The sequence below is a fragment of the Pseudophryne corroboree genome, chromosome 5, assembly GCF_028390025.1.
Source record: "Pseudophryne corroboree isolate aPseCor3 chromosome 5, aPseCor3.hap2, whole genome shotgun sequence".
NCBI lineage: Eukaryota > Metazoa > Chordata > Amphibia > Anura > Myobatrachidae > Pseudophryne > Pseudophryne corroboree.
The window spans coordinates 760,740,253-760,765,197 of record NC_086448.1 but is presented as its reverse complement, the minus strand read 5'-3'; the positions used below and the strand labels follow the sequence as shown (position 1 = coordinate 760,765,197).

Below are 24,945 nucleotides of genomic sequence, written 5' to 3'. Positions count from 1 at the left end.
AACAGCAGACGCGTCCTAGGAACCAGCTGCGACTTTGGAATATTCAGAATCCAGCCGTGCTGTTGTATCACTTCCTGAGATAGTGCTACTCCGACCAACAACTGCTCCCTGGACCTCGCCTTTATAAAGGAGATCGTCCAAGTACGGGATAATTATAACTCCCTTCTTTCGAAGGAGTATCATCATTTCGGCCATTACTTTGGTAAATACCCTCGGTGCCGTGGACAGACCAAACAGCAACGTCTGGAATTGGTAATGGCAGTCCTGTACCACAAAACGGAGGTACACCTGGTGAGGTGGGTAAATGGAGACATGTAGGTAAGCATCCTTGATGTCCAGTGATACCATGTAATCCCCCTCTTCCAGGCTTGCAATAACCGCCCTAAGCGATTCCATTCAACTTGAACTTCCTTATATAAGTGTTCAAGGATTTCAAATTTAGAATGGGTCTCACCGAACCGTCTGGTTTCGGTACCACAAACATTGTGGAATAGTAACCCCGTCCCTGTTGAAGGAGGGGAACTTTTATTATCACCTGCTGGAGGTACAGCTTGTGAATTGCCGCCAGCACTACCTCCCTGTCCGTCCTGGGGAGTAGCTGGCAAGGCTGATTTGAGGTAACGGCGAGGGGGAGACGTCTCGAATTCCAGCTTGTATCCCTGAGATACCACTTGTAGAACCCAGGGATCCACCTGTGAGCGAACCACCGGTCGCTGAAGTTCCGGAGACGGGCCCCCACCGCACCTGGCTCCACCAGGGGAGCCCCAGCGTCATGCGGTGGATTTAGTGGAAGCAGGGGAGGATTTTTGTTCTTGGGAACTGGCTGTATGGTGCAGCTTTTTCCCTCTACCCCTGCCTCTGGGCAGAAAGGACGCGCCTTTAACCCGCTTGCCTTTCTGGGGCCGAAAGGACTGTACCTGATAATACGGTGCTTTCTTAGGCTGTGAGGGAACCTGAGGTAAAAATGTCGACTTCACAGCTGTTGCTGTGGAAACGAGGTCCGAGAGACCATCCCCAAACAATTCCTCACCCTTGTAAGGCAAAACCTCCATGTGCCTTTTAGAATCCGCATCACCTGTCCACTGCCGAGTCCATAATACTCTCCTGGCAGAAATGGACATTGCATTAATTCTAGATGCCAGCCGGCAAATATCCCTCTGTGCATCTCTCATATATAAGACTACGTCTTTAATATGCTCTATGGTTAGCAATATAGTGTCCCTGTCAAGGGAATCAATGTTATCAGACAGGAAATCAGACCACGCTGCTGCAGCACTGCACATCCATGCTGAAGCAATAGCAGGTCTCAGTATAGTACCTGAGTGTGTATATACAGACTTCAGGATAGCCTCCTGCTTTCTATCCGCAGGCTCCTTTAAGGCGGCCGTATCCTGAGACGGCAGTGCCACCCTTTTTGACAAGCGTGTGAGCGCTTTATCCACCCTCGGGGATGTCTCCCAACGTAACCTGTCCTCTGGCGGGAAAGGGTACGCCATCAGTAACTTTTTAGAAATCACTAGTTTCTTATCAGGGGAAGCCCACGCTTCTTCACACACTTCATTCAACTCATCTGATGGGGGAAAAACCACTGGTTGCTTTTTCTCCCCAAACATAATACCCTTTTTAGTGGTACCTGGGTTAATGTCAGAAATGTGCAACACATTTTCATTGCCGTAATCATGCAACGGATGGCCCTAGTGGAATGTACATTAGTCTCGTCCTCGTCGACACTGGAGTCAGACTCCGTGTCGACATCTGTGTCTGCCATCTGAGGTAGCGGGCGTTTTTGAGCCCCTGATGGCCTTTGAGACGCCTGGGCAGGCACTGGCTGAGAAGCCGGCTGTCCCACAGCTGTTATGTCATCGAACCTTTTATGTATGGAGTTGACACTGTCGTGTAAAACCTTCCACATATCCATCCACTCTGGTGTCGACCCCGCAGGGGGTGACATCACATTCATCGGCACCTGCTCCGCCTCCACATAAGCCTCCTCATCAAACATGTCGACACAGCCGTACCGACACACCGCGCACACACAGGGAATGCTCTGACTGAGGACAGGACCCCACAAAGTCCTTTGGGGAGACAGAGAGAGAGTATGCTAGCACACACCACAGCGCTATATAGTCAGGGATTTACACTAACACAAAGTGATTTTCCCTATAGCAGCTATACAAATACAGTTTGCGCCTAAATTTAGTGCCCCCCCCCCCTCTCTTTTTTACCCTTTGAGCCTGGAAACTGCAGGGGAGAGCCTGGGGAGCTGTCTTCCAGCGGAGCTGTGAAGAGGAAATGGCGCCAGTGTGCTGAGGGAGATAGCCCCGCCCCTTTTTCGGCGGGCTTCTCCCGCTCTTATATTAATATTATGGCAGGGGATTTTTGCACATATATAGTTTATTAGACTATATTATGTGCTGTTTGCCAATGTAAGGTACTCTAATTGCAGCCCAGGGCGCCCCCCCCCCAGCGCCCTGCACCCATCAGTGACCGGAGTATGTGGTGTGCATAGGGAGCAATGGCGCACAGCTGCAGTGCTGCACGCTACCTTAATGAAGACCGGAGTCTTCAGCCACCGATTTCCAGGACGTTCTTCTTGCTTCTGGCTCTGAAAGGGGGACAGCGGCGCGGCTCCGGGACCGGACGACCGAGGCTGGGCCTGTGTTCGATCCCTCTGGAGCTAATGGTGTCCAGTAGCCTAGAAGCCCAAGCTAGCTGCAACGTAGAGATGAGCGCCGGAAATTTTTCGGGTTTTGTGTTTTGGTTTTGGGTTCGGTTCCGCGGCCGTGTTTTGGGTTCGACCGCGTTTTGGCAAAACCTCACCGAATTTTTTTTGTCGAATTCGGGTGTGTTTTGGATTCGGGTGTTTTTTTCAAAAAACCCTAAAAAACAGCTTAAATCATAGAATTTGGGGGTCATTTTGATCCCAAGGTATTATTAACCTCAAAAACCATAATTTCCACTCATTTTCAGTCTATTCTGAATACCTCACACCTCACAATATTATTTTTAGTCCTAAAATTTGCACCGAGGTCGCTGTGTGAGTAAGATAAGCGACCCTAGTGGCCGACACAAACACCGGGCCCATCTAGGAGTGGCACTGCAGTGTCACGCAGGATGTCCCTTCCAAAAAACCCTCCCCAAACAGCACATGACGCAAAGAAAAAAAGAGGCGCAATGAGGTAGCTGACTGTGTGAGCAAGATAAGCGACCCTAGTGGCCGACACAAACACCGGGCCCATCTAGGAGTGGCACTGCAGTGTCACGCAGGATGTCCCTTCCAAAAAACCCTCCCCAAACAGCACATGACGCAAAGAAAAAAAGAGGCGCAATGAGGTAGCTGACTGTGTGAGTAAGATAAGCGACACTAGTGGCCGACACAAACACCGGGCCCATCTAGGAGTGGCACTGCAGTGTCACGCAGGATGTCCCTTCCAAAAAACCCTCCCCAAACAGCACATGACGCAAAGAAAAAAAGAGGCGCAATGAAGTAGCTGACTGTGTGAGCAAGATAAGCGACCCTAGTGGCCGACACAAACACCGGGCCCATCTAGGAGTGGCACTGCAGTGTCACGCAGGATGGCCCTTCCAAAAAACCCTCCCCAAACAGCACATGACGCAAAGAAAAATAAAAGAAAAAAGAGGTGCAAGATGGAATTGTCCTTGGGCCCTCCCACCCACCCTTATGTTGTATAAACAGGACATGCACACTTTAACCAACCCATCATTTCAGTGACAGGGTCTGCCACACGACTGTGACTGATATGACGGGTTGGTTTGGACCCCCCCCCAAAAAAGAAGCAATTAATCTCTCCTTGCACAAACTGGCTCTACAGAGGCAAGATGTCCACCTCATCATCATCCTCCGATATATCACCGTGTACATCCCCCTCCTCACAGATTATCAATTCGTCCCCACTGGAATCCACCATCTCAGCTCCCTGTGTACTTTGTGGAGGCAATTGCTGCTGGTCAATGTCTCCGCGGAGGAATTGATTATAATTCATTTTAATGAACATCATCTTCTCCACATTTTCTGGATGTAACCTCGTACGCCGATTGCTGACAAGGTGAGCGGCGGCACTAAACACTCTTTCGGAGTACACACTTGTGGGAGGGCAACTTAGGTAGAATAAAGCCAGTTTGTGCAAGGGCCTCCAAATTGCCTCTTTTTCCTGCCAGTATAAGTACGGACTGTGTGACGTGCCTACTTGGATGCGGTCACTCATATAATCCTCCACCATTCTTTCAATGTTGAGAGAATCATATGCAGTGACAGTAGACGACATGTCCGTAATCGTTGTCAGGTCCTTCAGTCCGGACCAGATGTCAGCATCAGCAGTCGCTCCAGACTGCCCTGCATCACCGCCAGCGGGTGGGCTCGGAATTCTGAGCCTTTTCCTCGCACCCCCAGTTGCGGGAGAATGTGAAGGAGGAGATGTTGACAGGTCGCGTTCCGCTTGACTTGACAATTTTCTCACCAGCAGGTCTTTCAACCCCAGCAGACTTGTGTCTGCCGGAAAGAGAGATCCAAGGTAGGCTTTAAATCTAGGATCGAGCACGGTGGCCAAAATGTAGTGCTCTGATTTCAACAGATTGACCACCCGTGAATCCTTGTTAAGCGAATTAAGGGCTCCATCCACAAGTCCCACATGCCTAGCGGAATCGCTCCGTGTTAGCTCCTCCTTCAATGTCTCCAGCTTCTTCTGCAAAAGCCTGATGAGGGGAATGACCTGACTCAGGCTGGCAGTGTCTGAACTGACTTCACGTGTGGCAAGTTCAAAGGGCATCAGAACCTTGCACAACGTTGAAATCATTCTCCACTGCACTTGAGACAGGTGCATTCCACCTCCTATATCGTGCTCAATTGTATAGGCTTGAATGGCCTTTTGCTGCTCCTCCAACCTCTGAAGCATATAGAGGGTTGAATTCCACCTCGTTACCACTTCTTGCTTCAGATGATGGCAGGGCAGGTTCAGTAGTTTTTGGTGGTGCTCCAGCCTTCTGTACGTGGTGCCTGTACGCCGAAAGTGTCCCGCAATTCTTCTGGCCACCGACAGCATCTCTTGCACGCCCCTGTCGTTTTTTAAAAAATTCTGCACCACCAAATTCAAGGTATGTGCAAAACATGGGACGTGCTGGAATTTGCCCATATTTAATGCACACACAATATTGCTGGCGTTGTCCGATGCCACAAATCCACAGGAGAGTCCAATTGGGGTAAGCCATTCTGCGATGATCTTCCTCAGTTGCCGTAAGAGGTTTTTAGCTGTGTGCGTATTCTGGAAAGCGGTGATACAAAGCGTAGCCTGCCTAGGAAAGAGTTGGCGTTTGCGAGATGCTGCTACTGGTGCCGCCGCTGCTGTTCTTGCGGCGGGAGTCCATACATCTACCCAGTGGGCTGTCACAGTCATATAGTCCTGACCCTGCCCTGCTCCACTTGTCCACATGTCCGTGGTTAAGTGGACATTGGGTACAACTGCATTTTTTAGGACACTGGTGAGTCTTTTTCTGACGTCCGTGTACATTCTCGGTATCGCCTGCCTACAGAAGTGGAACCTAGATGGTATTTGGTAACGGGGGCACACTGCCTCAATAAATTGTCTAGTTCCCTGTGAACTAACGGCGGATACCGGACGCACGTCTAACACCAACATAGTTGTCAAGGCCTCAGTTATCCGCTTTGCAGCAGGATGACTGCTGTGATATTTCATCTTCCTCGCAAAGGACTGTTGGACAGTCAATTGCTTACTGGAAGTAGTACAAGTGGGCTTACGACTTCCCCTCTGGGATGACCATCGACTCCCAGCAGCAACAACAGCAGCGCCAGCAGCAGTAGGCGTTACACGCAAGGATGCATCGGAGGAATCCCAGGCAGGAGAGGACTCGTCAGAATTGCCAGTGACATGGCCTGCAGGACTATTGGCATTCCTGGGGAAGGAGGAAATTGACACTGAGGGAGTTGGTGGGGTGGTTTGCGTGAGCTTGGTTACAAGAGGAAGGGATTTACTGGTCAGTGGACTGCTTCCGCTGTCGCCCAAAGTTTTTGAACTTGTCACTGACTTATTATGAATGCGCTGCAGGTGACGTATAAGGGAGGATGTTCCGAGGTGGTTAACGTCCTTACCCCTACTTATTACAGCTTGACAAAGGGAACACACGGCTTGACAAATGTTGTCCGCATTTCTGGTGAAATACCTCCACACCGAAGAGCTGATTTTTTTGGTATTTTCACCAGGCATGTCAACGGCCATATTCCTCCCACGGACAACAGGTGTCTCCCCGGGTGCCTGACTTAAACAAACCACCTCACCATCAGAATCCTCCTGGTCAATTTCCTCCCCAGCGCCAGCAACACCCATATCCTCCTCATCCTGGTGTACTTCAACACTGACATCTTCAATCTGACTATCAGGAACTGGACTGCGGGTGCTCCTTCCAGCACTTGCAGGGGGCGTGCAAATGGTGGAAGGCGCATGCTCTTCACGTCCAGTGTTGGGAAGGTCAGGCATCGCAACCGACACAATTGGACTCTCCTTGTGGATTTGGGATTTCGAAGAACGCACAGTTCTTTGCGGTGCTTTTGCCAGCTTGAGTCTTTTCAGTTTTCTAGCGAGAGGCTGAGAGCTTCCATCCTCATGTGAAGCTGAACCACTAGCCATGAACATAGGCCAGGGCCTCAGCCGTTCCTTGCCACTCCGTGTGGTAAATGGCATATTGGCAAGTTTACGCTTCTCCTCCGACAATTTTATTTTAGGTTTTGGAGTCCTTTTTTTACTGATATTTGGTGTTTTGGATTTGACATGCTCTGTACTATGACATTGGGCATCGGCCTTGGCAGACGACGTTGCTGGCATTTCATCGTCTCGGCCATGACTAGTGGCAGCAGCTTCAGCACGAGGTGGAAGTGGATCTTGATCTTTCCCTAATTTTGGAACCTCAACATTTTTGTTCTCCATATTTTAATAGGCACAACTAAAAGGCACCTCAGGTAAACAATGGAGATGGATGGATACTAGTATACAATTATGGATGGACTGCCGAGTGCCGACACAGAGGTAGCTACAGCCGTGGACTACCGTACTGTACTGTGTCTGCTGCTAATATAGACTGGATGATAATGAGATGTAGTATGTATAAAGAAGAAAGAAAAAAAAACCACGGGTAGGTGGTATACAATTATGGATGGACTGCCGAGTGCCGACACAGAGGTAGCTACAGCCGTGGACTACCGTACTGTACTGTGTCTGCTGCTAACATAGACTGGATGATAATGAGATGTAGTATGTATAAAGAAGAAAGAAAAAAAAACCACGGGTAGGTGGTATACAATTATGGATGGACTGCCGAGTGCCGACACAGAGGTAGCTACAGCCGTGGACTACCGTACTGTACTGTGTCTGCTGCTAATATAGACTGGATGATAATGAGATGTAGTATGTATAAAGAAGAAAGAAAAAAAAACCACGGTTAGGTGGTATACAATTATGGATGGACTGCCGAGTGCCGACACAGAGGTAGCTACAGCCGTGGACTACCGTACTGTACTGTGTCTGCTGCTAATATAGACTGGATGACAATGAGATGTAGTATGTATAAAGAAGAAAGAAAAAAAAACCACGGGTAGGTGGTATACAATTATGGATGGACTGCCGAGTGCCGACACAGAGGTAGCTACAGCCGTGGACTACCGTACTGTACTGTGTCTGCTGCTAATATAGACTGGATGATAATGAGATGTAGTATGTATAAAGAAGAAAGAAAAAAAAACCACGGGTAGGTGGTATACAATTATGGACGGACTGCCGAATGCCGACACAGAGGTAGCTACAGCCGTGAACTACCGTACTGTACTGTGTCTGCTGCTAATATAGACTGGTTGATAAAGAGATGTAGTAGTATGTATGTATAAAGAAGAAAGAAAAAAAAACCACGGGTAGGTGGTATACAATTATGGACGGACTGCCGAGTGCCGACACAGAGGTAGCTACAGCCGTGAACTACCGTACTGTGTCTGCTGCTAATATAGACTGGTTGATAAAGAGATGTAGTAGTATGTATGTATAAAGAAGAAAGAAAAAAAAACCTCGGGTAGGTGGTATACAATTATGGACGGACTGCCGAGTGCCGACACAGAGGTAGCTACAGCCGTGAACTACCGTACTGTGTCTGCTGCGACTGGATGATAAATAATGATATAAAAAATATATATATATCACTACTGCAGCCGGACAGGTATATATATTATATAATGACGGACCTGCTGGACACTGTCTGTCAGCAGAATGAGTTTTTTATAGAATAAAAAAAAAAACACCACACAAGTGAAGTCACACGACGAGTGTTTAACTTTTTCAGGCAATCACACAATATAGTATACTACTAACTATACTGGTGGTCAGTGTGGTCAGGTCACTGGTCAGTCACACTGGCAGTGGCACTCCTGCAGCAAAAGTGTGCACTGTTTAATTTTAATATAATATGTACTCCTGGCTCCTGCTATAACCTATAACTGGCACTGCAGTGCTCCCCAGTCTCCCCCACAATTATAAGCTGTGTGAGCTGAGCACAGTCAGATATATATACATAGATGATGCAGCACACTGGGCTGAGCAGTGCACACAGATATGGTATGTGACTGAGTCACTGTGTGTATCGTTTTTTTCAGGCAGAGAACGGATATATTAAATAAAACTGCACTGTCTGGTGGTCACTGTGGTCAGTCACTAGTAAACTCTGCACTCTCTACACTTCTACAGTACTCCTAAGCTCCAGTAAATCAGGTCAATCTCTCTCTCTCTCTCTCTCTCTTCTAATCTAAATGGAGAGGACGCCAGCCACGTCCTCTCCCTATCAATCTCAATGCACGTGTGAAAATGGCGGCGACGCGCGGAATAGAATCCGAGTCTCGCGATAGAATCCGAGCCTCGCGAGAATCCGACAGCGTCATGACGACGTTCGGGCGCGCTCGGGTTAACCGAGCAAGGCGGGAAGATCCGAGTCGCTCGGACCCGTGAAAAAAACCATGAAGTTCGTGCGGGTTCGGATTCAGAGAAACCGAACCCGCTCATCTCTAGCTGCAAGCAGGTAGGTTCGCTTCTCTCCCCTAAGTCCCTCGTAGCAGTGAGTCTGTTGCCAGCAGATCTCACTGAAAGTAAAAAACCTAATAAATACTTTCTTTATTAGAAGCTCAGGAGAGCCCCTAGTGTGCAACCAGCTTCTAACTGAGGTCTGGAGGAGGGGCATAGAGGGAGGAGCCAGTGCACACCAGTAGTCCTAATTCTTTCTTAGAGTGCCCAGTCTCCTGCGGAGCCCGTCTATTCCCATGGTCCTTACGGAGTTCCCAGCATCCACTAGGACGTCAGAGAAATTACCTTCAGGCTGTGTGTATAAGGTGTATATGATACATAAATGCATTCTGTGCTTAGATTTAGGTCCCATCCCCATGATAACTCATTATGGTATGCAATTATTCCGAAATACGGAAAAATCCGATATCCAAAATACCTCTGGTCCCAAGCATTTTGGATAAGGGATACTCAACCTGTAGTACATGTGGTTATTTCTATTGATCCAAATAGTCACTATTAATTACAGAGCAGGAATCACCTGCTTTTTGTACATACAAAACAGGTTTTATTATTTTGACATCAGAGAACAGTCTGCACAACTCATTCTTGTTTTATATAGCGATCCCTTATTGTTTCACAGGCTTGAGCAGGAGTAGTGAATGATGGGGGTCATTCTGAGTTGATCGCTAGCTGCATTCGTTCGCTGTGCGGCGATGAGGCAAAAAAAGGCACTTCTGCGCATGCGGCGCAATGTGCACGCGCGACGTTCTTTTACAACGAGCGATGTCGTTTTGCACAGGGTCTAGCGAAGCTTTTCAGCCACACTGGTTGCGCAGAGTGATTGACATGAAGTGGGCGTTTCTGGGTGTCAACTGACCGTTTTTAGGAAGTGTTCAAAAAAACGCAGACATGCCAGGAAAAACGCAGGCGTGGCTGGGCGAACGCAGGATGTGTTTGTGACGTCAAAACAAAAACTGAACAGTCTGAAGTGATCACAAGCGCTGAGTAGGTCTGAAGCTACTCTGAAACTGCACAAAATTATTTTGTAGCCGCTCAGCGATCCTTTCGTTCGCACTTCTGCTAAGCTAAAATACACTCCCAGTGGGCGGCGGCTTAGCGTTTGCACGGCTGCTAAAAACTGCTAGCGAGCGAACAACTCGGAATGACCCCCCCATATCTGCAATACTGAAACAACTAAAGAGATAGCAGCACCGCAAATATCTCATTATCTACGCCGCAATACTGTTCATCGATCATGTAATCTGAGGAAATGCTACGACATATACAGTATATCGGAGTAACCATTCTTTTTGATTTATTAAGGTCATCTCTCCAATTATACAGATAATTACCTTAGAACTCTCAAAATCTTTTCCAGATGTTTGACATCCGTGCATTTCTCCAAGAAAGTGTAATCAAGATGATCAATCGGTATTTTAAAACTTTTTGTTGTTCCCTGGTAGAACTCGGACGCACTCATTGCTATGAAAACAAGAAGGGCTACAAAAAGTTAGGGGGAAAAAATCATGTCAGTTAATGCAAATTCCCATAGATTGCATATAATACAGACTGTGTGACTAAAGGGGGGTACTCACGGCGCGATCGATGCTTAAAATCTAAGCAATCTGACTAGATTGCTTAGATTTTAAGCAGTGATCACTCCGTGTGTACCCCTCACAGCGATAGCGATGCACAGCCCCGCACATCGCTATCGCTGGTGCTAGATTGGCCTGCATGCAGACCAATCTAGCAGGTCGCTCACTTCACCCGCTGGGTGAACTGAGCAGCCCCCCCCTGTCTCCCCCCGCACGCTCAGCACACATCGCGCTATGCTGAGCGGGGGGAGAGATGTGTGCTGCGCGGTTCGCTCAGCACACATCTGTCCACAAATCGTGCCGTGAATACGGCCCTTAAGGAACTCGTCTACAGGCGTAGCTAGGACTTCCAGAGTTCCAGCGCAAAACATCTTACAGATCTCTATTCAGCGTATGCAGTATGTACGAATACATAGAGTAGTCAAAATGCATAAATGGAATAATATTGGTAACGTGTGATCACATGGACGCTTTTCAGTTCACGCCCCAAAATGCCCTATTTCACAGAGAAATAGAGCCGGCAAAATTGCATCCGACTCCGTATGGAATGGACATATGAAAAATGCATAAATTTGCTTATGCAAAACATCGCCATTTGCATCCGTGAAGAAAGATCAGTGAAAAAATAAGAATTTACTTACCGATAATTCTATTTCTCGTAGTCCGTAGTGGATGCTGGGGACTCCGTAAGGACCATGGGGAATAGCGGCTCCGCAGGAGACTGGGCACATCTAAAGAAAGCTTTAGGACTATCTGGTGTGCACTGGCTCCTCCCCCTATGACCCTCCTCCAAGCCTCAGTTAGGATACTGTGCCCGGACGAGCGTACACAATAAGGAAGGATCTTGAATCCCGGGTAAGACTCATACCAGCCACACCAATCACACCGTACAACTTGTGATCTGAACCCAGTTAACAGCATGATAACAGAGGAGCCTCTAGAAAAGATGGCTCACTACAGCATTAACCCGATTTTTTGGTAACAATAACTATGTACCAGTATTGCAGACAATCCGCACTTGGGATGGGCGCCCAGCATCCACTACGGACTACGAGAAATAGAATTATCGGTAAGAAAATTCTTATTTTCTCTAACGTCCTAAGTGGATGCTGGGGACTCCGTAAGGACCATGGGGATTATACCAAAGCTCCCAAACGGACGGGAGAGTGCGGATGACTCTGCAGCACCAAATGAGAGAACTCCAGGTCCTCCTCAGCCAGGGTATCAATTTTGTAGAATTTTACAAACGTATTTGCTCCTGACCAAGTAGCTGCTCGGCAAAGTTGTAAAGCCGAGACCCCTCGGGAAGCCGCCCAAGATGAGCCCACCTTCCTTGTGGAGTGGGCATTTACAGATTTTTGGCTGTGGCAGGCCTGCCACAGAAAGTGCAAGCTGAATTGTACTACAAATCCAACGAGCAATAGTCTGCTTAGAAGCAGGAGCACCCAGCTTGTTGGGTGCATACAGGATAAACAGCGAGTACGTTTTCCTGACTCCAGCCGTCCTGGAAACATATATTTTCAGGGCCCTGACAACGTCTAGCAACTTGGAGTCCTCCAAGTCCCTAGTAGCCGCAGGCACCACAATAGGTTGGTTCAGGTGAAACGCTGAAACCACCTTAGGGAGAAACTGAGGACGAGTCCTCAATTCCGCCCTGTCCGAATGGAAAATCAGATAAGGGCTTTTACAGGATAAAGCCGCCAATTCTGACACGCGCCTGGCCCAGGCCAGGGCCAACAGCATGACCACTTTCCATGTGAGATATTTTAACTCCACAGATTTAAGTGGTTCAAACCAATGTGACTTTTGGAACCCAAAAACTACATTGAGATCCCAAAGTGCCACTGGAGGCACAAAAGGAGGCTGTATATGCAGTACCCCTTTTACAAACGTCTGAACTTCAGGGACTGAAGCTAGTTCTTTTTGGAAGAAAATTGACAGGGCCGAAATTTGAACCTTAATGGACCCCAATTTCAGGCCCATAGACACTCCTGTTTGCAGGAAATGTAGGAATCGACCCAGTTGAATTTCCTCCGTCGGGCCTTACTGGCCTCGCACCACGCAACATATTTTCGCCAAATGCGGTAATAATGTTTTGCGGTTACATCCTTCCTGGCTTTGATCAGGATAGGGATGACTTCATCCGGAATGCCTTTTTTCCTTCAGGATCCGGCGCTCAACCGCCATGCCGTCAAACGCAGCCGCGGTAAGTCTTGGAACAGACAGGGTCCTTGCTGGAGCAGGTCCCTTCTTAGAGGTAGAGGCCACGGATCCTCCGTGAGCATCTCTTGAAGTTCCGGTTACCAAGTCCTTCTTGGCCAATCCGGAGCCACGAATATAGTGCTTACTCCTTTCCATCTTATCAATCTCAGTACCTTGGGTATGAGAGGCAGAGGAGGGAACACATACACTGACTGGTACACCCACGGTGTTACCAGAGCGTCTACAGCTATTGCCTGAGGGTCCCTTGACCTGGCGCAATACCTGTCGAGTTTTTCCCAACGGTTTATAATCATGTGGAAGACTTCTGGGTGAAGTCCCCACTCTCCCGGGTGGAGGTCGTGCTGAGGAAGTCTGCTTCCCAGTTGTCCACTCCCGGAATGAATACTGCTGACAGTGCTATCACCTGATTTTCCGCCCAGCGAAGAATCCTTGCAGCTTCTGCCATTGCCCTCCTGCTTCTTGTGCCACCCTGTCTGTTTACGTGGGTGACTGCCGTGATGTTGTCCGACTGGATCAACACCGGCTGACCTTGAAGCAGAGGTCTTGCTAAGCTTAGAGCATTGTAAATGGCCCTTAGCTTCAGGATATTTATGTGAAGTGATGTCTCCAGGCTTGACCATAAGCCCTTGATATTCCTTCCCTGTGTGACTGCTCCCCAGCCTCGCAGGCTGGCATCCGTGGTCACCAGGACCCAGTCCTGAATGCCGAATCTGCGGCCCTCTAGAAGATGAGCACTCTGCAACCACCACAGGAGGGACACCCTTGTCCTTGGTGACAGGGTTATCCGCTGATGCATCTGAAGATGCGACCCGGACCATTTGTCCAGCAGGTCCCACTGGAAAGTTCTTGCGTGGAATCTGCCGAATGGGATTGCTTCGTAGGAAGCCACCATTTTACCAGGAACCCTTGTGCATTGATGCACTGAGACTTGGCTCGGTTTTAGGAGGTTCCTGACTAGCTCGGATAACTCCCTGGCTTTCTCCTCCGGGAGAAACACCTTTTTCTGGACTGTGTCCAGGATCATCCCTAGGAACAGAAGACAAGTCGTCGGAACCAGCTGCAATTTTGGAATACTGAGAATCCAATCGTGCTGCCGCAACACTACCTGAGATAGTGCTACACCGACCTCCAACTGTTCCCTGGATCTTACCCTTATCAGGGAATCGTCCAAGTAAGGGATAACTAAAATTCCCTTCCTTCGAAGGAATATCATCATTTCGGCCATTACCTTGGTAAAGACCCGGGGTGCCGTGGACCATCCATACGGCAGCGTCTGAACGGATAGTGACAGTTCTGTACCATAAACCTGAGGTACCCTTGATGAGAAGGGTAAATTTTGACATGAAGGTAAGCATCCTTGATGTCCCAAGACATCATGTAGTCCCCTTCTTCCAGGTTCGCAATCACTGCTCTGAGTGACTCAATCTTGAATTTGAACCTCTGTATGTAAGTGTTCAAAGATTTTAGATTTAGAATCGGTCTCACCGAGCCGTCCGGCTTCGGTACCACAACAGTGTGGAATAATACCCCGTTCCCTGTTGCAGGAGGGGTACCTTGATTATCACCTGCTGGGAATACAGCTTGTGAATGGCTTCCAAAACTGTCTCCCTGTCAGAAGGAGACATCGGTAAAGCCGACTTTAGGAAACGGCGAGGGGGAGACGTCTCGAATTCTAATTTGTACCCCTGAGATATCACCTGAAGGATCCAGGGGTCTACTTGCGAGTGAGCCCACTGCGCGCTGAAATTCATTGAGACGGGCCCCCCACCGTGCCTGATTCTGCTTGTAAAGCCCCAGTGTCATACTGAGGGCTTGGCAGAGGCGGGAGAGGGTTTCTGTTCCTGGGAACTGGCTGATTTCTGCAGCCTTTTTCCTCTCCCTCTGTCACGGGGCAGAAATGAGGAACCTTTTGCCCGCTTGTCCACGAAAAGACTGCGCCTGATAATACGGCGTCTTCTCATGTTGAGAGGCGACCTGGGGTACAAACGTGGATTTCCCAGCTGTTGCCGTGGCCACCAGGTCTGAAAGACCGACCCCAAATAACTCCTCCCTTTAATAAGGCAATACTTCCAAATGCCGTTTGGAATACGCATCACCTGACCACTGACGTGTCCATAACCTTCTACTGGTAGAAATGGACAACGCACTTAGACTTGATGCCAGTCGGCAAATATTCCGCTGTGCATCACGCATATATAGAAATGCATCTTTTAAATGCTCTATAGGCAAAAATATACTGTCCCTATCTAGGGTATCAATATTTTTAGTCAGGGAATCCGACCACGCCAACCCAGCACTGCACATCCAGGCTGAGGCGATTGCTGGTCGCAGTATAACACCAGTATGTGTGTAAATACATTTTAGGATACCCTCCTGCTTTCTATCAGCAGGATCCTTAAGGGCGGCCATCTCAGGAGAGGGTAGAGCCCTTGTCCTTACAAGCGTGTGAGCGCTTTATCCACCCTAGGGGGTGTTTCCCAACGCACCCTAACCTCTGGCGGGAAAGGATATAATGCCAATAACATTTTAGAAATTATCAGTTGTTATCGGGGGAAAACCACGCATCATCACACACCTCATTTAATTTCTCAGATTCAGGAAAACTACAGGTAGTTTTTCCTCACCGAACATAATACCCCTTTTTGGTGGTACTCGTATTATCAGAAATGTGTAAAACATTTTTCATTGCCTCAATCATGTAACGTGTGGCCCTACTGGAAGTCACATTTGTCTCTTCACCGTCGACACTGGAGTCAGTATCCGTGTCGGCGTCTATATCTGCCATCTGAGGTAACGGGCGCTTTAGAGCCCCTGACGGCCTATGAGACGTCTGGACAGGCACAAGCTGAGTAGCCGGCTGTCTCATGTCAACCACTGTCTTTTATACAGAGCTGACACTGTCACGTAATTCCTTCCAACAGTTCATCCACTCAGGTGTCGACCCCCTAGGGGGTGACATCACTATTACAGGTAATCTGCTCCGTCTCCACATCATTTTTCTCCTCATACATGTCGACACAAACGTACCGACATATAGCACACACACAGGGAATGCTCTGATAGAGGATAGGACCCCACTAGCCCTTTGGGGAGACAGAGGGAGAGTTTGCCAGCACACACCAGAGCGCTATATATATATATATATATATATATACAGGGATAACCTTATATAAGTGTTTTTCCCCTTATAGCTGCTGTATCTTTAATACTGCGCGTAATTAGTGCCCCCCCTCTCTTTTTTAACCCTTTCTGTAGTGTAGTGACTGCAGGGGAGAGACAGGGAGCTTCCCTCCAACGGAGCTGTGAGGGAAAATGGCGCCAGTGTGCTGAGGAGATAGGCTCCGCCCCCTTATCGGCGGCCTTATCTCCCGTTTTTCTATGTATTCTGGCAGGGGTTAAATGCATCCATATAGCCCAGGAGCTATATGTGATGCATTTTTTGCCATCCAAGGTGTTTTTTATTGCGTCTCAGGGCGCCCCCCCCCCAGCGCCCTGCACCCTCAGTGACCGGAGTGTGAAGTGTGCTGAGAGCAATGGCGCACAGCTGCAGTGCTGTGCGCTACCTTGTTGAAGACAGGACGTCTTCTGCCGCCGATTTTCCGGACCTCTTCTGCCTTCTGGCTCTGTAAGGGGGCCGGCGGCGCGGCTCTGGGACCCATCCAGGCTGGGCCTGTGATCGTCCCTCTGGAGCTAATGTCCAGTAGCCTAAGAAGCCCAATCCACTCTGCACGCAGGTGAGTTCGCTTCTTCTCCCCTTAGTCCCTCGATGCAGTGAGCCTGTTGCCAGCAGGTCTCACTGAAAATAAAAAACCTAAACTAAAACTTTCACTAAGAAGCTCAGGAGAGCCCCTAGTGTGCACCCTTCTCGTTCGGGCACAAAGATCTAACTGAGGCTTGGAGGAGGGTCATAGGGGGAGGAGCCAGTGCACACCAGATAGTCCTAAAGCTTTCTTTAGATGTGCCCAGTCTCCTGCGGAGCCGCTATTCCCCATGGTCCTTACGGAGTCCCCAGCATCCACTTAGGACGTTAGAGAAACAGAAACAGCAACATTACAGTATGTGGTGTCATGGTAACAACAGACAGTGGGACAGATGTATTAACCTGGAGAAGGCATAAGGAAGTGACAAACCAGTGATAAGTGCAAGGTGATAAACGCACCAGCCAATCAGCTCCTAACTGTCAATGTACATATTGGAGCTGATTGGCTGGTGTGTTTATCACCTTGCACTTATCACTGGTTTATCACTTTCTTATGCCTTCTCCGGGTTAATACATCTGCCCCTATATACTATTGGTTACTGCACAGAATATATAATATAATGAAAAAAATTACAGGCGTTCCGTATTCATAACGTTACGTTAATACGATGGTTTGTGTGCTTAACTGAATCTGACCCGAAATTTTGTGGCATTTACATTTAAGCGATTTTCGCTTTACAGGTCCAGAACCTAATGCACAATATGTGTGGGGGCCTCCTGTACACAATAAAAACTTAACAACACAAATTGGACACTGGGCACTTGGGGCAGAGGTATTAACCTGGAGAAGGCATAAGGAAGTGATAAAGCAGTGATGAGCGCAAGGTGATAAACACACCAGCCAGTCAGGTGGTAACTGTCAATTTGCATATTGGAGCTGATTGGCTGGTGCGTTTATCACCTTGCGCTTATCACTGGTTTATTACTTCCTTATGCCTTCTCCAGGCTAATACATCTAAATACATCTGCCCCTTGGAACCTAGCATGTACAACACTTACGAACGATAGAAATATGTTAAATTGCTGCGCTTGAATAAAAGCTGCTTTATTAATAGTTGAATTTGATTTTTTTGGGTGGAAAGCGCTAATTAAATTATAAAGTATTAATAGTGGGTGGTATATAAAACTAGAAAAAAAAAAGGAAGGGATTATATAAGTATATAAACAGCGGTACCTGTGAAAAAAGAAAAGTGTTAGTAAAATAATGTTTACACTCTTTTGAGTGAATTGGTAAGGAGTGGCCCGTGCAGATGTTATTAGTCCCGGTTATCCTACCTGTCCCTGCGCTATGGTGTTCCGGAGCTGCTGGTGAGCACAGCGGCTCTGATCCTGAGTGCAGCGGATGGTAAGGATTGATGGCGCTGAGTCCCGCTGCGTCCAGCGGGGCTGTGTGCGCACTGATGTTCTCCGGCTCCCGTGACCGCTGCTGACAGCGGGTGGTGTTGCGGCCGATGTCCTGGCCTTGCGGTGGGCTTGCTTTCTCCTTAGTGAACGGTCTCCAACGCGTTTCATGCGGTTTGCACTTTTTCGAGGAGGAAATGAAAAGTTTTTTATTTAGGCTTCTAATTTATATTAAAACATACCGGAACTTCCGCCCGGAAATGACCTCATTTTTAGTGGGAACCATGTGTCAGGTTTTCCACATAGAGGAAATATTATAAAAACATCAAATGTGAATAGTAAAGAAAAATTTAAATTAAAAAGGAAAAATAAATAAAAAGGAAAAATGAAAAATGTTTATGGGTACCGCTGTGATTATTAGTTTGAACTTTAAAGTAAATTATTTTGTTTTTATGTTTTTTATTTTGTTAAAAAGAAACAAAATAAAAAACATAAAAACAAAATAATTTACTTTAAAGTTCAAACTAATAAACACAGCGGTACCCATAAACAATTTTTATTTTTCCTTTTTATTTATTTTTCCTTTTTAATTTTAATTTTTCTTTACTATTCACATTTGATGTTTTTATAATATTTCCTCTATGTGGAAAACCTGACACATGGTTCCCACTAAAAATGAGGTCATTTCCGGGCGGAAGTTCCGGTATGTTTTTTTACAAATTAGAAGCCTAAATAAAAAACTTTTCATTTCCTCCTCGAAAAAGTGCAAACCGCATGAAACGCGTTGGAGACCGTTCACTAAGGAGAAAGCAAGCCCACTGCAAGGCCAGGACATCGGCCGCAACACCACCCGCTGTCAGCAGCGGTCACGGGAGCCGGAGAACATCAGTGCGCACACAGCCCCGCTGGACGCAGCGGGACTCAGCGCCATCAATCCTTACCAACCGCTGCACTCAGGATCAGAGCCGCTGTGCTCACCAGCAGCTCCGGAACACCATAGCGCAGGGACAGGTAGGATAACCGGGACTAATAACATCTGCACGGGCCACTCCTTACCAATTCACTCAAAAGAGTGTAAACATTATTTTACTAACACTTTTCTTTTTTCACAGGTACCGCTGTTTATATACTTATATAATCCCTTCCTTTTTTTTTTCTAGTTTTATATACCACCCACTATTAATACTTTATAATTTAATTAGCGCTTTCCACCCAAAAAAATCACTTACGAACGATGCCCATCTGACGGGATCCGGTCTCTAGAGCGACAGTATCTAGGTCGAGAGGGTCTCTAGGTCGACATGCTCTAGGTCCACAGGTCAAAAGGTCGACATGAGTTTTTCACAATTTTTTTCTTTTTTTTAACCTTTTCATACTTAACGATCCACGTGGACTATGATTGGAACGGTAACCTGTGCCGAGTGAAGCGGTAGCGGAGCGAGCCACCTTGCCCGATGTATGTCGAGCGAAGCGAGCCATGCGAGGGGACAAGGTGCACTAATTGGGGTTCCCGATCACTGTACGAAGAAAACGACACTAAAAAAACTCATGTCGACATAAAGACCCTATCAACATAGAAACCCTGTCGACCTAGTTACTGTCGACCAATAGTGGTCGACCTAGACACTGTTGACCTAGTTACTATCTACCTTCCATACTACACCCCTATCTGACATAGCTAAAGTCATTACCCTGTATACATTAATGTTTTATACATTCTTACTAATAGTAAACTAGATGCTGAAAGACAAACCCTGCAATTCCAGCTATAGCAGTACTGTTGTGTACACGAAGGTAAACTAGACGCTGCTATTGCAGTACTATGCAGTTGGTTGGCAGTACACACCCTGGGACTTCCCTGGAAATCAGGGTACATGATGGGACCCAGCAACCTTGACACAATTTCCGGCCACACAACACCTTACATACACTCTAAAGTGAGCAGCAGCATGTGCCTACCTGTAACTGCACGCGTGGTAGGGGACGCTGCGGATGGATGCGGTATGGAGAGCGGCACTGACGCTACTCAGAGACTACAGTGCAGACTGTTTACCGTGACCATGGAGACTCCACCAACCAATCCCGCAACGGTATTAACTTTACTCAGGAGTAGTGACGGAAGTATAATGGCAGTGTACAGGCCCTTGGCCGCAGCCATTTTCTCGGAGACCCAAAAAAATGACTGGGATGATCTGACATGCTCTGACATTGCGGGACGCAAGTGGCTGCTACAGATTCCGGAGGGGGCGGGGCACCACGGCACGTTTTTTTTGTTTGTTTTTTTCTCCCGTAGTCACTGGGGTATCTGATCACTCGCCAGCCCACCTGATAATATACACCTCCCGCAGTCACTGGGGTATCTCATCACTCACCTGCCCATCTGATAATAAACATCTCCCGTAGTCACTGGGGTATCTCATCACTCACCTGCCCACCTGATAATATACACCTCCCGCAGTCACTGAGGTATCTCATCACTCACCTGCCCACCTGATAATATACACCTCCCGCAGTCACTGAGGTATCTCATCACTCACCTGCCCACCTGATAATATACACCTCCCGTAGTCACTGAGGTATCTCATCACTCACCTGCCCACCTGATAATATACACCTCCCGCAGTCACTGAGGTATCTCATCACTCACCTGCCCACCTGATAATATACACCTCCTGTAGTCACTGGGGTATCTCATCACTCACCTGCCCACCTGATAATATACACCTCCCGCAGTCACTGGGGTATCTCATCACTCACCTGCCCACCTGATAATATAAACCTCCCGCAGTCACTGAGGTATCTCATCACTCACCTGCCCACCTGATAATATACACCTCCCGTAGTCACTGGGGTATCTAATCACTCACCTGCCCACCTGATAATATACACCTCCCGTAGTCACTGGGGTATCTCATCACTCACCTGCCCACCTGATAATATACACCTCCCGTAGTCACTGGGGTATCTCATCACTCACCTGCCCACCTGATAATATACACCTCCCGTAGTCACTGGGGTATCACATCACTCACCTGCCCACCTGATAATATACACCTCCCGCAGTCACTGGGGTATCTCATCACTCACCTGCCCACCTGATAATATACACCTCCCGTAGTCACTGGGGTATCTCATCACTCACCTGCCCACCTGATAATATACACCTCCCGTAGTCACTGGGGTATCTCATCACTCACCTGCCCATCTGATAATATACACCTCCCGCAGTCTCCCGCAGTCACTGGGGTATCTCATCACTCACCTGCCCACCTGATAATATACACCTCCCGCAGTCACTGAGGTATCTCATCACTCACCTGCCCACCTGATAATATACACCTCCCGTAGTCACTGGGGTATCTCATCACTCACCTGCCCACCTGATAATATACACCTCCCGTAGTCACTGGGGTATCTCATCACTCACCTGCCCACCTGATAATATACACCTCCCGTAGTCACTGGGGTATCTCATCACTCACCTGCCCACCTGATAATATACACCTCCCGTACAGGGAGAACAGAATGTGATAGGAGCCCGGGTTACAGACACTCGCTGATCTCCTCCTCTTAGGCCCCAGCTGCTGGTCAGTGCTCTGTCCATGGCTGATAGAGGGGTACGTTACCCTGGTGTGTGGCTGATCATCTGTATACCTGTGTGTGAGGGAAGATGGCACTGCCCCATCTATATCTATGCCTACATGTCACTAATATAATGCCATGGTTATAGGCAGGGGCGCAGCGTGCTCAGGCATGTATGTGGCAGCGGTAGCGTCTAGTTTCTCTTCGTGGAGAGGACCTTTCCCATAACCCCCTGGGTCCATGCCTTGTGACAGCTAGTGGCACCGTAATAGCCTCGCACTGGGAGCATCTGCGCCAACATCTCACATAGCGTGTTAATACCCCTGGACTCAGTGCGAGGCATTGGCCCACCTCCCCCTCCTGTATATCAGGCCTCATTGCGAGTCGCTGGCCCACGCCCCCTTCTTGTATGTCAGGCATTGGTGATAATACCCTGGGCCTCAGAGCAAGGCACCTGCCTGGACCCCCTCCTGTATATCAGGCCTCAGTGCGAGGCACTGACCCGTGTCCCCTCTCCTGTATATCAGGCATTGGGGAGAATACCCTGGCCCTCAGTGCGAGGCGTCAGCCCATGTCTTCCTCCTGTATATCAGGCATATGGGAGAATACCCTGGCCCTCAGTGCGAGGCGCCAGCCCACGCCCTCCTCCTGTATATTAGGCATTGGGGAGACTACCCTGGCCCTCAGTGCGTGGCGCCGGCCCATGTCCCCCTCCTGTATATCAGGCATTGGGGAGAATACCCTGGCCCTCAGTGCCAGACGCCGGCCCATGTCTTCCTTCTGTATATCAGGCATTGGGGAGAATACCCTGGCCCTCAGTGCGAGGCGCCAGCCCACGTCCCCCTCCTGTATATTAGGCATTGGGGAGAATACCCTGGCCCTCAGTGCGTGGCGCCGGCCCATGTCCCCCTCCTGTATATCAGGCATTGGGGAGAATACCCTGGCCCTCAGTGCCAGACGCCGGCCCATGTCTTCCTCCTGTATATCAGGCATTGGGGAGAATACCCTGGCCCTCAGTGCGAGGCGCCAGCCCACGTCCCCCTCCTGTATATCAGGCATTGGGGAGAATACCCTGGCCCTCAGTGCCAGACGCCGGCCCATGTCTTCCTCCTGTATATCAGGCATTGGGGAGAATACCCTGGCCCTCAGTGCTCGTGTACATTGGATGTAAGTTACGTGTATGACACGTCTCATAGGTGTTATGGTCACGTTTCCCTGACATGCTTTTTCTAAAGTGCCAAGTATGGTGTATATGCTACAGCAGATTTAGGTTTTTCCTATTAATTACATATCATTATTTATATTGTTACAGGATCCAATAAAGTAGGTTTGATAGAATCTGTTCTACTCTCTGTAGGTAAAGTAAGTAGAACAAATACATAATATGACCATGACACAGACTGTTGTTTCAGCAGTGTCCACTAGGTGGTGGTGAAGGAGCATGAATTGTGCTTTCTGGTCTCTTGTAGCTCATTTATTTATTTATTTATTTACAGCTTCTTATGTAGCGCAGCATATTCCATTGCACTTTACAATTGGAAACTACAATGATAAAACAAAACTGGGTAATATCAGTCATTGAGGCAGGAAGGCCCTGCTCGCAAGCTTACACTTTATAGGGAAATAGGCATGGATACAAAAGGATAGGTGCGATCTATTGTATAATTGTCCACCAGATTGCAGAGGTTCTTGGTGGGCTGTATGATATGGTCACACAGTGATATTGGCCAGGGTCAGTAGGATGGGAAAGTGACAGAAGAGATAAAATGTGTGGAGTGTACAGAGGGGATGTAATTGGGTAGGAAAGCTTATGAAGGTTGAGTGAGCGGTTCTGGAATGTGATAAGCTGCCTGAAGAGGTGAGTTTTTCAGGGAACGCTTGAAGGTTTGTAGACTAGGGGAGAGTCTGATTGTGCGTGGGAGGGCATTCCACAGAGTGGGTGCAGCCTGAAGAAAGTCCTGCAATCGTTAATGGAAGCGAGTAGCGAGTGTGGATGAGAGACGCAGGTCTTGTGAAGAGCGAAGAGGTCAGGTTGGGAGATATTTTGAGATAAGCAAAGTGATGTACGTTGGTGTAGTTTGGTTAATGGCCTTGTGTGTGAGCAAAAGTATTTTATATTGTATACGGCAGAATACAGGTAACCAAAGGAGGGACTGACAGAGTGGCTCTGCAGATGATGAACATCTAGCGAGGAAGATTAGCCTCAGCTGCATTCAGAATGCATTGTAGTGGTGAGAGTTTCTTCTTGGTAAGACCAGTAAGAAGACTATTGCAATAATCAATGCGGGAGATAATGAGAGCATGGATTAGAGTGTTTTCTGTGTGTTGTGTAAGATAAGGTCGTATTTTGGATATGTTGTTTAGATGTATGTAACATGATTTTGAGACAGACTGAATGTGGGGAACAAATAACAGATCAGAGTCCAGGATGACACCTAGGCAGCGAGCTTGTGGGGTAAGATTGATTGTCAAGTTCTCAACAGTGATGGAGATATGGGGTTGGTAACTGCTAGCTAATTAATTCTTTAACTCATTTGGAAATATTAAGTTTGAGGTGGTTAGGTGATATCCAAGATGAAACGGCAGAGGCCTTCAGTGACACACACCAGATGGTGATAAATCTGGGGAGGATAGGTAGATCTGAGTATCATCGGCGTACAGAAGATGGTGAAATCCAAAGGAGCTGATTATTTACCAAGAGATGAGATATAGATTGAGAAAAGCAGAGGACCTTAAACATTACTTAGGATATCCATTTTTATTGTCTTCATCTGTAAAATGACATCAGTATTTGCAATATCCGTCAGAGCTATTATCATGTAAATCACTCCTGTTTGTTTTTTCAGTTCCATGGACTGGAAGGAGGAGCGGAGAAGCACGCAGAGGTCAGAGCTCCGCAGAAGGACATCAGGTACAGGTAAGCAGGAGTCTCCGGGTCACCACCGGATTAAGGCTCAGGATGATTGGGTGGGAGAGCAGCAGGACTTGTGTCCTACACACATGTAGTTATTGCGGTCTCCAGCAGGTGAAGTAATGGCGTAGTGTCTCCTGGGGATGGTGACCTGTAATTAGCGGTAATAAAGGCCTGTTACTGTGATATACATAGCATATAGGGGTCAGGAAGCCCCTAGACACAGTAGTATTAGTAGTAGGGACACCTTAGCACAGGTACAAGGGACACACATTGACAAGACCTCCAACCCTTCACCACCACTTACCACACTGGCTACTCTGTCTGCAGGGCCACTGACTCACTCATGCTGAGAGCAAGGGACAGTCTGCAACTACTTGGGTTTATATAAGTGTATTCAGCAGGGTTTGCGTACACATGTACAGTGGCAAGTAGATTCCAAACTGTCCCTTGCTCTCAGCTGGC

General features: G+C 48.0%; 1 protein-coding gene across 3 annotated transcripts in view; it reads right to left on the bottom strand.

Moving 5' to 3' along the window:
* SPAG1 (sperm associated antigen 1) overlaps positions 1-20,115 on the bottom strand; it is a 308,451-nt gene extending 288,336 nt beyond the window's left edge. The window contains exons 1-2 of one of the 3 annotated variants that reach the window (XM_063924199.1): positions 19,947-20,115; positions 10,421-10,568 (exon numbers count right to left, since the gene is read on the bottom strand). In XM_063924199.1, coding sequence (XP_063780269.1) covers positions 10,421-10,548 — 128 coding nt within the window. In that variant the 5' untranslated portion in view covers positions 10,549-10,568; positions 19,947-20,115. Of the gene's footprint in view, positions 1-10,420; positions 10,569-19,833; positions 19,851-19,946 lie in introns of those variants that run through there. The other 2 variants (XM_063924198.1, XM_063924200.1) reach the window with 2 other exon arrangements.
* Between the last annotated feature and the right edge of the window lie 4,830 nt (positions 20,116-24,945).